This window comes from Rhea americana, unplaced genomic scaffold, assembly GCF_003343005.1.
Source record: "Rhea americana isolate MKP2758 unplaced genomic scaffold, rheAme1 scaffold_532, whole genome shotgun sequence".
NCBI classification, from domain to species: Eukaryota; Metazoa; Chordata; class Aves; order Rheiformes; family Rheidae; genus Rhea; species Rhea americana.
The window spans coordinates 134890-148014 of NW_028186682.1; the positions used below are offsets into that span (position 1 = coordinate 134890).

General features: G+C 53.3%; 1 protein-coding gene across 3 annotated transcripts; it reads right to left on the minus strand.

The window, feature by feature from the left end:
* Positions 1 to 4503: 4503 nt before the first annotated feature.
* On the minus strand, positions 4504 to 12559 carry TBC1D20 (TBC1 domain family member 20). 3 transcript variants are annotated; one of them, XM_085318399.1, is made up of 9 exons: positions 12269 to 12552; positions 10810 to 11292; positions 10504 to 10689; positions 9218 to 9298; positions 7491 to 7677; positions 6520 to 6621; positions 5917 to 6058; positions 5012 to 5196; positions 4504 to 4851 (listed from the first exon to the last, which is right to left on the minus strand). In XM_085318399.1, the coding sequence occupies exons 2-9, from the start codon at positions 10850 to 10852 to the stop codon at positions 4596 to 4598; spliced, it is 1182 nt and encodes a 393-aa protein (XP_085174525.1). In that variant the 5' UTR covers positions 10853 to 11292; positions 12269 to 12552; the 3' UTR covers positions 4504 to 4595. The 3 variants fall into 3 exon arrangements, with proteins under 3 accessions (XP_085174525.1, XP_085174524.1, XP_085174526.1); XM_085318398.1 differs by having other exon boundaries at positions 10810 to 12552; XM_085318400.1 differs by lacking the exon at positions 6520 to 6621 and having other exon boundaries at positions 10810 to 12559.
* Between the last annotated feature and the right edge of the window lie 566 nt (positions 12560 to 13125).

A 13125-nucleotide genomic window follows, 5' to 3' on the forward strand; every position in this document is an offset into this window, starting at 1 on the left:
TGCCTCCGGCCGGCTCCCGCGCCTCCTGGCCGCGTCGCCCCGGCGCCCGTGCGGGCTCCGGGCTGCCGGCGCTCCCTGGCACGTGTGTGTGTGTGTGTGTGTGTGTGTGTGTGTGTGCACCTGCGTCTCCCTGCATGTGTGTGCAAGCATGCATGTGTGTGTGCATGTGCACTGCATGCGTGTGCACAGTCTGGCGGTGGGGGTGTTGCCCAGCGGGTGTGCAGAAGCACCTGGTCTGTGTGGATGCCTGGTGTGCGTGTGTGTGTGTGTGTGCGCACACGTGCGTTGTGCACGCACAGGCGGTGTGCATGGTGCGTGCGTGTGCCCCATCCCTGTAGGGCAGGGTCCCCCTCCCCAGCTTGGGGTGGGCTGGGGTTGCGGCCGCTGCCGTGCCCGGCGCTGAGCTGCCGCCTGGGGGGCAGTGGGCGCTGGGGGGAGCAGTGGGCCGGGGGGGGGGGGGCTGCTCCCGCCAGGGAGGGGGCTGCTGCCGCCGGCTCCGCCAGCGCTTTGTCTGCGCAGGAGCGCGGCACTGAAAGGGTCGCGGCTGCTCCCCCTCCCTGCATCCCTCCCCGGCCCTGTCCGTGCACATCCCCGCAGGCGCGGGCAGAGCCGGGGACGCCGGGGGGGGGGGGCTGCAGCGGGCTCCCTCCCCGGGCGGGAAGGTGGGAGCCCCCCCGACGGGGCACAGCGCGGTGCGTGGGGCACGGCCCCACGCGCCCAAGGCCCGGGAGCGGCCGTGTCCATCGGGAAGAGCCGGCTGCAGCAGGGCCCCTCCGCGCACAGCGGGCTGCGGGGCACGCCGGACCCCCGCCGCCGTCCCCATCCGCCCGGCGCGGCCTCGGGCCGCCTCCGTCCCCGCCGTGCTGCCGGGCCAGACCCGCCCGGGCACYGGGGCTGCTTTGGGCACCCCCGCAGCAGAGGCGCCCGCCCCCTCCGCACCCCCCAACCGGCCTCCCTAGAGCCCCCCGGGCATCGCTGAGCCGCCCGGGGGCGGGGGGCAAAGCCGGGGGCCAGCCGGCCCCGACGCTGCGGACCCGGGGGCCGAAAGCCCGCGGCAGGCAGGAGGAGACGCAGCCCGGGCCGCCTCGCGCCCCTACGAAACGCGAGGGGAACGGGCGAGAGCTGCGGGCGAGGACCCCGCTGCGCCGTGCCCGGCCGCCCGCCATCTCCTCCCGCGGCGGAGCGCCAGGCGTCCCGCCCGGGGCGCAAGACGCGCGGCCAGGTCAGGCTGCTTCACCGCTTGCCCGCGAGGCCGGGGCTGCGTTTCCGAGGTGAGGCRCTTCCGAGAGATCCGACGGAATTTGTGTCCTGGCATTTAACCAACTGTGGGCAGATTAAAAAAAAAAATGAGAAYAGCAACGGCAAACAACGCAAAGGCAACACTTGGCACTGCTGCTGCACCCTTGCTGCACGTCGCCTCTGTGCCTCCTCGCGCCCGTTCGCGCCGCGCCAGGCGATGCCCACGGGCCAGGCAGACGGCCGCCGCGGGGACCGCGCCGGCTCGCGGCGCGGGAGGTGCCCCGAGGGCGGCTTTGGCACCCCAGCCCCGTCCTGCGGGGCTGCCCCTGCTCCGGGTGACACGGGGGCAGGGAAACGTGTTTAGTAACTGTTTATTTTACAATTACAGGGTTTGTACAAATCCTCATTTACACAGGTATGTATAAGTCTTTATACAGAGTAACTAAGTCACCTGAAGAGACCATTTCCTTACAGAGCCTTCCTGCCCGCTCGGTGACAGCGCAGGAACTAAAGTGCGTCGCAGGCAGAGAGCTCGGGCGCTGCGGGAGCGTGCCAGGCGCCTCTCCRGGACGGGAGGGCCCCAAATCCCACAGACCCCTTCCCCGGGGGCGGCGGGCACCGAGGCGGCAGACCGCTCCTCGCGCTGCCCAGGCACGGTGCGCGGCACCCGGCCGCGGTGTGCAGAGGGGTCTGCGTCTGCACGGGTGCCGTCTGCATCGCAGAGGGCACCCGCCGCGCCGGGATCAGCTCCCTGCCCGCTCCACGAGTATCTCGGAGGCGAGAGCAACRCGCGCCCTTCCCCGCATATCCGTGGGGGAGCAGAAAAAGGCAACGGCAGCTACCCCCGCTCCAGTCCCAGCCCCGCAGAGATCCTCCCTCCTAACCAYGTTGTGTTGGAGCTAGGAGATGCTGATGGGAATGGGACACGCTGAGCATTAGTCACCCCGCTGGCTGCCACGCAGGCACGAGCAGCGCACCGAGCAGCTAAGGCAGGCAGCTGAGACAAGACCTGGACTTCTCATCCAAAAGCACAGCACACGGGGTCCTGGCGTCGGGGCTGCAAGCTCTCCRAGGCCACCGCTACGCAGCCGGCCAGCGAGCGCGTTTCCCAGGGCTGTCCAAGCCAGCGGCACGCAGTTCGTGCTCCCAGCACACTCGTATGCTTCAGAAAATCCTCTCCTCCACGGACGACCCCTTCCCTTGCGTGATGCAGGTTTGAGGCATGGCTGCAGCCCAAACCACCCYGCTGGAAGAGGCTTGTGTGTATCCTGTGGGCTCCCATACAGGAAGGATTATGTTTGCTCCCYGTGGCCACCCACTGGCATCTGCAGCATCTCTGGCAGAGGTTTGGACTTGGGCAAGGAAACAAAGCAGGCAGGAAAACGCTCTCCTCTTTCCGTTCCGTTTCTAAAGTGCTAAGTTACACAGCTCTCCTCTCCCTCACCTTTATTGCACTGCAGAGGCTGCTGCGTCCCCGGGCCTCGGCCAGACGGCCCCGTCGCCCACACAAACTCGCACCGTCCTTCAGACGCGCAGCCTGTCTGCAGGTGCGCTGGAAAGAGAACCGCGACCAGCCTACGGCTGCCACAGGCAGCGCAGACAGTGCTGCCCTTAGCCGGCGGCTGCCACCACAGAGCAACGCGTCCAGGACCGGGGCCAACAAGGCAGGAGGGAACAGGTCTCTCATCCCTACCTGTCTGAAAGCAAATTTAAATACTACAGATTTCAGGCCGCAGAAGCAAAGCAAACTTCTCTGCTCAGTGTTTTAAAGAAACACTAGTCAGGTAACGTGACTGCAYCCCAGGCACCCCAGCCACCAGGGTTGGAAAGGCACGGCCTCTCCAAGACCGAGGGCACACACGGGTAACCCAGACTTCACACAAACGTGGTTACAGATTTACATGAATGTGGTTATGGACAGGAGGSTGTCAAGCCTTGCAGGGTATGAATTTTCTTGTATATCCAGAAATCTGCAACTCTTCAACCAACATCTCATTTTCAGGTATACAGTCTCTGGACACCGGCACAGATGGCTTTGGGCACAGAGAGGGAAGACGGTGGGAACCAGTAAGAGACAGGGTAAGCGCACTTGCGGGAGGGTTTAGCAGCTCAGGGGAGAGGTAGAGGCATATACTGTTGGCTTTGCTTCAGTGAGATATGAAGTTATCTAGAAGGATTTGCTGCTTAGGCTTTYGGGAGGGCAGGGAATGGTAAGACTGTCACCAGACTCGGCAAAGAGGGCAGGGGCTATGCAGGGCACGGGGGTAAGCTTTCTGGGAAACTCCCTCACACGAGTTACTCTGAAGGGTGATGCGAAGTCTGATCAGTTAGTGGGAGAGAATTATGACAGATTTCCTACAGTAATGAGTTCTGTCCTGCGCAAACCATTTCACAAGAGGGAAGAAGCCGTTCTCCACCTTAGAGCCTGTTTTCAGAGGTGTAAAAGTCAGCAACAGGAGCTGCTTTGTGGCTCCACTAACACGTGTGGTGACGTGACCTGGCTCCTAGCAGTACATACCTCAAGTGAGGTAAGTGGCACTTATCTCTCCCCTTGCTGACCTGAGATAYGAACATGCTATTGCCAGTGAAGGTGGCCCAATGACCATGAGCTCTCGCCGTCAGGCCCAAGAATTCCCAAAGACATGCTCCTGTCCCTTGCCAGTCACTGCTGTAAACGGATCAGACCGCAAAGATTAGGAAGCAGAGTCGTGGCRTGTTATACACTGGAGACAACCTCATCTCATGATTTTGACAGGGATTTGTTAGAGATTTGGCTCTACACAGAGGCTGCCTATAACAAAAGAAAAGGGTCAGACTACTGGTGAATCTAAATAAAGACTGCCAGGTGTTCTGGCAGCCAGCAGACAGGAGTGTCGGAGAGCCAGAGGGCTCAGGAGCATACCAACCACCCCCACACATGCAGACCAAACCCTGCCGTGATGCTCTACTCCAGGCAAGTATCTGCCCTCGCTCCCACTAATTATCCCCGATGGAGAATGCGAGATCGTTTCGGCACAACCCACACACAGCTCTCCACTCGCACAGGCATCTGCTGCGCAGCCTGATGAGCCAGACTTGTCCATACCTCCAATCCCTCATGACACAGCAGCAGAGCCCGTTCGTGCTCCCTCCTGCAGAGGGAGGTGTGAACAAAGTGAGTGTTGGCACAGGGAACAATCCTGCTGGGCTGGTTCCCATCAGTCTCCGTCGCAAAGGCCAGAAGTGTCACAGGACGCAGCAAGAATAGAAAACTCCTCAGACAGGTTATTTCCAGACATGTCCTTTCATCTAATATCATCCATTCCCACCAGGGAAGGATGCAGGACTCGGTGACAGGGAAAGCCCTTCCCCAGGCTTCAGGGGAAAATCTGCAGTTCAAACTTGGGTGCCCATTCCAACGCGCTCTTCACCACGGCCAGGGCAGCGGCTCCCAGCGCGACTGTCAGCCCCATAACTGCCAGCTTGACAAAACGGTTGGTCCTTGGCTTTGTCAAGATGGATTTTGTCCGCTCCTCCCCTCGGAATCGCTCCCTGAAGCGTTGCCTCAACACAGTGTCTGGTCTCTGCTGCACTGATGCCAACTCAAAGTCTTTAAATGTGGAAGCAGCAGTTCTGCAAGAGAAGAAAAAGGTCAAGAGCAGCCTCAGATGTGCCTTTGGGACCAGCCTCCCGCAGCGCAGGAAGATCTTGAGGAAGCGAGACCTGACCTAGGCAGAGATGTACASGTTTTACAAGCGCTGTGCTGGGGGCACACGGTCTGTCCTGCACTCACCGTTCAGCCTGCTGCTGAGCTGCCTCCCTGGCAAGTTCAGATGGTGGAAACTGGACAAAAAGGTCCCCAGCTCTGCTGATCAGAGTCTCGTAAGGAAGGTCCTGTGGGATCTGGGACAGGAGGTGGTGGACAGAGGCCATGTCGCACTCGCAGTCCAGAACTTCCTGCTCCCGATACAGCACAATCTACAGAGAGGAGCGAGAGCACTGAGAACAGCTGGGGAAGAGCGGATGCACTCCTTGTCACTCACTAACTTCAGAGCTGGAAGAGGAAAACATTTCACTTGCCACCTGAAAGACCTGCCCTTCTACAAGACACATTGCAATGAAGCACTCCTCATCTGGGAAAGGAAATGTTCATGCCCTTCCTGAAGCTCCGAAGCCCCTTCTGGGTAGTTACATCTTCTGAGAAAAGCCTGATACTGGCAGGCCTGAGACACAGGCAGAACCTCAGTAAGGCTTAACTCCTCTACTTCCCTTTGAACAGAAATTTGTTTGGACAGACAGATTTGTTTGGACCCCACTCAGAAAGAGGGCAGATACACGCACAGTGCAGAGCTCCTCCTCGGCCAGACTGGCTCCTCCAGCTGCAAACAGCGTCCAAGCGCTCTGCAGCAGGGCCAGCCCRTGAATGCAAACAAAAACTCCCTGCCATGCTGCCTCCACAGCACCAAACTCGAACAGCCTGCAAAACCGGATGCTTCAAGGCACTCCAAGCTCTCCTGGATCCTATCTGCCCTCCACTATCGGGAAGGACGTCACTGACCTCACGAAGGCCCCTGCAAAGCAGGGTGCAGTAATGGACAGCAACAGCACTATATTTTCCAGCCCCTCTCAACAGCCCCAAACTACCAGTACTTTGCCCTGGTTCAATTAATTCCCTGTATCATCCTGGCCAATACCTACCACAGCGGCAAAGTAAATGGGCATCAGTGGATGGCACGCCAGAAAGAAGTCATATAATCGCACGACGTGTCTGAAGTCAGACAAAACATGCCCAAACCACGTGATCAGCCAGCTGAGCGCAAAGATAGTTCCCACTTCCGCACTGCACAAAGAGAAAGTGCTCAGTTAGGTCAACAGCTGCTAGCAGCCTGGAAACAGTACTAAAATACTCCTTGGTGATCCCTATCCAGCACGTGCTTTATCCAACAGCCTCCATTCCTAGAAGGGGACGTACAGCTGACTATCAACAGAGCATTCAGAGCTCAATCCAGCACCAGGAACCATACCTCTGATACAAAGACAACAAATCCAAGACAAAATACTTGTACTACTCATCTGACTGCAGATAGCTAGGGTGAAGGTGAACAACATTTAAAACCTCTCAAGACAAGGCAGGACATCAATAGCTGTAGGCCAGCTATTGGCTTATTCTGAGGAAGCCACTGTGGTGCTGTGAACACGCTGCCCAGTGAAACCAGCTGATGCAAATGAAAATATGAACAGCAATGTCAGACTGACAGGGCAGAGCTAGGAGGAATGCATTCCAAGGAAATATCTGCATACCTCTGCATGAAGTCATGCACCTCAGGGTTCACCTGGTCTATGATGGGCATCAGGTAATTTAAAATGTGCTTGGTATTATCCATCGTTGGGTCCATAAAATCTCTGAGGAAAGATTAAACAAAAGCTCTGTCAAGTGACRATGTCACTGAGCTGCGCCCTCCTCCAGGGAGGCAGTCAGAGGGTAAACATATTTGCAAAAAAATGCCTTGCTGTCAGGGTGGCCTCCTACTCCCAAGGAATTTTGGCTCTTTTGGACAGCTCCTTCCCACCCATCGGAGGACACAGAGCTGATCTACCCAGAAAAGCTGGGCTCACACAGTCATGCCRGCGTTAGCTGACACCTCTTCTGGTTTCGCTGCAATGCATGCACAAACCCTAATACTTTTGCAGCACCTGCAATCTAACCTGCCATCTGGGAGAAGAGGGAGAAYCCCTCCAAATTGCTCCCTGGCTGAAAGCTTGTTCTCATTTCAGGACACAAATAAAAGATTCACATGGGGCTCAAGGACACTGGCTTTACAGACCACACTTTCAGTGTAAAACTGCCCAAGGCTTTATATGGGAAGTGGGAGGCACTGTACTGAGCCAGCCCACGGGAGCCCAAGAGGCACTAACAGAAGAAGGGACCAGAGAATTATTAATAATACATGTGCATTGGCTTTTTCAGCTTCAAAAGATGCTACAAATTAAATTGATATTTGATGAACCAGTCCTCAATTATCCCTTCCCTGGAGCACAACTCCCTGCAAAGCCATGTGCTATCACATAGTCCCACTGCTCCCTAACAACATCCCTCCAGGCGCAGACACGACAGGCAGCCGGCCCTCGCCCAAGGCTCTGCTTTCCAGGCTCCCTCACCTTCCACCAGCACAGGCCATTCCCATCTGCCCACTCTCCCCCAAGCACAGGCATCTCCACCATATGAGGCTGTGCAAATACGTCCTCTCCTCAGGCCGAGCCCAGCGAGGTACCTGAGATGATGCGTCGAGAGCTTTTCCACCAGCGCCGTAGCCAGTCTGTCGCCTACCACCAGGAGAAAGGTGACCACAATGTCATGGTAGCCCTGGTAGTAGTGCAGCTGGGGGTTACGCTTGAGGACRTGAAGGATGATATCGATGAGCTCCTCCTGCAGCCCTTCTCGCTGGTCATCCGGCATCCCTGTGGGGACAGCACCGTGCGACGGTGTGGCAAGCTGCATCACAGGGCCCCGACCAGCCATGCACCGCAACAGCGGTCGTGGCTACGGGGCTGCACGAGGCCGAGGAAGCCACAGCCTCAGCACCCGCCAGCCAGCCTGAGCACGAGGGATGGGGTGCAAGGGGCTGGATGTAAAATTAGCAGAGAAAAATCCAAAGTCTAATCCTGTCATGAGGAACTCTGCTGGAAGCTGGCAAGTTGTTAGGTTGTTAACCTCTGGAGCTGCAGTGCCCCTTTCTACAAGGAAGTCACCGTGGAGGATGGGAGTAGGGTTCACTGACGTTTGTACAGCGCTGCGAAGAGCGAATTGCACTGCACACCCAGCACTGCTGAGGACACTTCAATCATTTCTAATTTCCCAGGGGTTCTAGAAAAAATTAAACAGGACCTATTTTCACAGAAATTGTGCCAACTACATCAAACCGTGAAACCCCTATCACCACACCTTTATACTGGCCCTCTGCTAACAACTTGTATTTAGGGACAGGATGTTGCAGAAAAAAATATTATTCTTCGGCACAGCTGCAGCCATTTTTTTGGCAGAGTCCTTGTCAACAGATAAAATGCATAAAGGCCAAGCAGAGAAAGTCCCAGCTGAGACCTGCAATGGCAAAGTTCTCCTTTTTCCCTTCCTCACTGATGCTTCTAAAAATAGGCAGGAAGTTGCCATTCAAGGGCAGAATGAAACAGTCAGCGGACCCTTCAAGAATCAGACTCGTACATGGTAATCTTACTCAGAAGAGAATCAGAATGAATCAACTGTTTACGTGAAATAAAAGAAGCAAAAAGGGGAAGCAGACTCTAGCCAGAAATAACGACTGCTCTGCAGTTAGGTAACTACTAGCTTAAATGTTTTATAAATAGCACAACAAGGCACCAGCCACCCACAATAACTAAACAACTGCAAAAAGCTTTTGTTTCTAAATATTAGGAGTTCTTTTAAATTTGGTGCATGAACCATTGAGAGAAAATTGATTTTGAGATCATTTAGAGCCAGAATTTGTTCTAACCATTAAGGAACCTGCCTTCCACACCCCTGAATTAGACTGCAGTCTATAATAAACTGAAGCAAATGGTAAATTCCTCAAACACTCTGCCTTAACTTTGCCCTCAGTTTCACCCTTAGGGACCATGGGGTATGCTGGATCCAGGCTTTTCAGTCCTGTGAGCGTTCAACAGTACTAGCCTGCTGGCAGAGAGACTCAGCAGGGAAGGGGAGAAYGTAACGTTAGAAGAACCACATCAAACAACAGCTACAGAACAGGCAGGAGCAGAAGGAAGCTGCTAACTGCAGTAAAGCTCCACGACAAGAATATTGCCGCAAACTTGCAGGAAAAGGCTTTCTAGAAGACAGCCTCCTGGAACAACAGAGCAGCACGCCTGCTGATCTATCGCAGCTCCCAGAGGAGGAAAATCTGCACGGAGGTTTGAGCCAGGAAGTGCCCCACATATGCAGATCTTCCCTCACGCAGACGGGGAGGGGAGAGCAATCCTCTCTCACCTGGTGGGAACCTGCGCAGGGATCGCCGCACATCCAGTAATACTTGCTGGTAATCTTTATTGTTCTCTCGCAGTTCTTTTCCTAGYGGAAAAAGAGGAATATCATTAACCCTGAATAGTGCAAAGGTACCAGAGGGAAAGCTGGGTGAAGGAGCCAGAAAACACCCTGTTCAAGTACAAAGACACATTGCTCCAATCATATAACTGATTTTTCACGGGTCACACCTAAGCCCCATGCTCTCTCTTTTACTGTTGTGCATTCTGACACTAATGACACTTCAGCATGAGAAAAAAAAAATACTATTATTTCTTTAAGCAACATATTTTAGAATGCTCAAATTGACACTACTCCCAGTCTTCCTAGAAACATCCTTGCTCCTCACTTTTGCTATGAAATTCAAAGTATACTCAGCAGCAACAAGGCACAATATGCTGTAGAAACCATGAAGAATAGTTTATTAAATAGAAATAAATCAGTAAYAAACCAAAAAAGCAGATAGCTAAGATGGTTAAAACAGAAAAGAATTTGCTGGCACACTAAACTCCCCCTGCTGTCATGTGAARTTGAGCGTCATCTTCCAGCAACTCTGATCAGCTAATGCAATCCAGCTCCTGACCGATGTGGGGGGACGCACACTTCTGAAGGACCACTTGGATTCAGGAACATCAACAAAATCTTTCACTGTGGGAACAACGATTGTAAAACCTACAAGACTTACATCTCCTGCATTGCTAAGGTTTAAAAATCATGCACACATCTCATCAAGAAGGTAATGCTTCTGTTCTGATGAAAGAACACACAAAATTCAGGCAACGAACTGCTTCATCCATGCCTGGAAGAGACACCTCCAGAAGTAACCYGGTAAAGTCAGGCTTCAGCAAAGCCACCTYACCACAGGAACAACAAAAATTAAGTTTGCTACTTTTTGTTAYTTGTTAACTTACACATGCCAAATAATTGCACAAGGGCCATACTAAGCACATCCAAAGCAAACTTACTACCACCAAGGTCTCTAAAGACAATAAYGCTCTAACAGCATAATGGAAATGTTGTTTTTAGGAAGTCACATATTTCCTAATCTATTATTCACACCRTGAAATATTCAGAGCACGTGAAGTTACGGCATTCATTCACAAGTCCCCTTCCCATGTAGGCTTGGTTGGAAAAGCACAGTGTACACAAAAAAGACAAGTCAAAAAGACTGCAGTTCAGCATTGGCATTCTTCCTCAAGCATGTGAGGAGATCCCTGAGCTGTTCTTCCAAGTAAGTCTAGACTGTTCCTTACCTGGAAGAGGAGGCAGGTCGTCTGTATTAACACTTAGAAGCTTTGGCCACACTTTGCAACGGATCTCATCTGTCAAGAGCCCCCCTTCACTGATTGCCATCCGCCTGAGCGTAGCCACATCAATGGGATCGCTGTTCAGAGCCTGATAAATTTCTGCCACTTTTCTTTTCTTCTTAGCATCAAAGTCTGCAAGAAGACCACAAAGAAGCTAACAGGTAATGCCAGCACGCAGGGGGAAATCACACAGCAGCTCAGACCACAGGTACAAAAAAACCCATTTACTGCGACGTCTGCAGTCACACATACCGAAATGGAGAGGACGGAGGAGACTCAGCACACGCCCCGCCATGCGAGACTATAGGTGACGCAAGCAGGTGAYCCACCAGCTGACACTGAGGACCTCCGCACACCAACCGTCAAGGGGTTCCTCGCTGCCTGCGGCCACTCTCTAGCAGCCCTGCTAGTCTCTACCCTAGGAAACCTTCCCAGGACGTACACTGCTGTTCCTCTGCTGACACAGAGCGCTGGTGTGCCTCAGAGACCACCACCCGCGCTCCAGCGGATTACCTGCCCTCGGTTCCCATACCTGCCAACAGAACAGGTCCGTTCAGGACCACGAGTACTGGCCAACGCCGTTTTGCAACAGTTTGCTCTCCAGAAAAGGCTTACTCAGCCACCAGCTCAGGTGTCAACTGTTTCCTAAGACCAGGACTTCATGTTCTTACTGACTCCCAGCTAAGCAGCGACTTCTGGGAAGAGCCATCYTATACAGCGGTCTGAAAACTTCCACTGCCAGTGAGAGTCGTAGGAAAGGCTGTATTTATTATCAGAGTTACGCTTATCACAAACATATCTACTTCTTTCCCAACAAACACAAATTTGTCAGCTATTATTATATATGCAGGTTGGCCAGTATTAAACGAGCACCRGTGCTGCTTTGCAGAGCACATTAATTATAGAGCACACAGGGAAGAGAGTAACATATACAAAGCACACCGTACGCYGGTTTTAAATGACTTAAATGCAGGACACAAAAGCGCTTCCCGCGGAGCTGAGAAAGGATGYGGTATTCCACGCTGCGTGGCAGCATTTGCCATCACTGCCTCATGCGAGGAAGCAGAGAGGCAGCTGAGGGCCRTCTGATTTCTCGCGCTGGGGAGTTTCCACCGCAGTATACCAGCGGGTTTTGCTGGGCAGCCGCAGGGCTAGGGCAGCCCATGAGGCCGCGAACACTGCCTGCACATAAAGGTTTTTTCTGGCGGATCCCCGTCGTCGGGTAGCTTCCAGGATATGTTTAGCATCAGAAAAGCTAACATTGCTCTTGGGATCCAAACTGTATTCATTTGCTAAGGAACTTGTCTGAATAGGATTGGGGTAGGAGGATTAAAACAAGTCTGCTGGAGAAATAACTATTTCTCAACACTCCACCCTTCCCGCAGCAGCTTTACCCAGTTGTAGTTCTTTGGCCTCGTGACATTTATGGTATTTCTGCACTGCCCTGGCCTGCTTCCTCGCTTTTGTCAAGCTGTCTGCAAGTGCCTGGCTGAGAGCATTAGTTTTTAAAGAGTCTGAATGGGAGAAAAGGGCAGGAWGGCAGGCTGTTCACATGCACACAAAACCTAAGTAGGTCAAGTGGTAGATGCTGTCCCTTTTCAAAATATCCTTTTTTGTACTTTTTGATTGAAAAACAAGCTGTAACAGTTCAGAACTCCAACTCTCCTCTAAACACCAAAATCCTAGTAGCATTAAACCTGTTAAAACTCACCCAGGGATCAGTTTCCTTACGTCTCCTTTCCTAACTTTTGTGTAAGCAAATATATTTGTTCATGAACAGCCAACAGCTYGTCTTAGCTAGTCACTCCCTATCAGCTGCAACACGCTTTGCTGTAAACAAACACTGCAGTGTCACATACTGAATTCCTCAGGAAGGAGCAAGGAAGGCCTGAGAAAGAAGAGTTCCTATTCACACGCAGAGAACGCGAAGGGCACCAAGAAGGGAGGAGCGTGYATTGCAGGCTCCTCTTCGGAGATCTGCTGACAAGAAAACAGTCTTTACGCTATTCAAATCTACAGTAGACAAAAGCAGCACGCATTAAAACACGCAAGTTTCAAAAACTTTTTTGTACATTCACAAAACGTTAACGTAAGTTGTCAGTGAGACTCAAAGAGAGGCAAAGAAATACACTGCTCAAAGCACAGAGGTTCACAGCACCGTAATTCTAAACGTATCAGAAAGGAAGGCTCACCTGACTGCAGTAAGTGGACTTTTATTTACTTGCACGGCTAAAAAGAGAACCTGGARGAGTGCTCACTCGCAATCAGAGCAAAATAACCACCTGTGCACAGAAGCGCGGGTGATGATCATCAGTGATGAAGGGCTAAAGATGAGGGCTGAAGGCAACCCTGCATTTTTAATAGCAGAAACAAAGTACAGGCATGGGCTAACACTTAGGTAACACTCTGCAAAGCCCACGCCACCCTCGCAGCACTCCTGCAAGGCCACTGCAATTATTCCCGTGATCTGCGGGTAGGAAAAGCGAAGCCCAGGCAGATCTAGGGCCCTGCCTCGAGCAGGGCGGCAGCAGAGCGCACACGCAGCCGCCAGCCCTGCGCTCGCCTCTT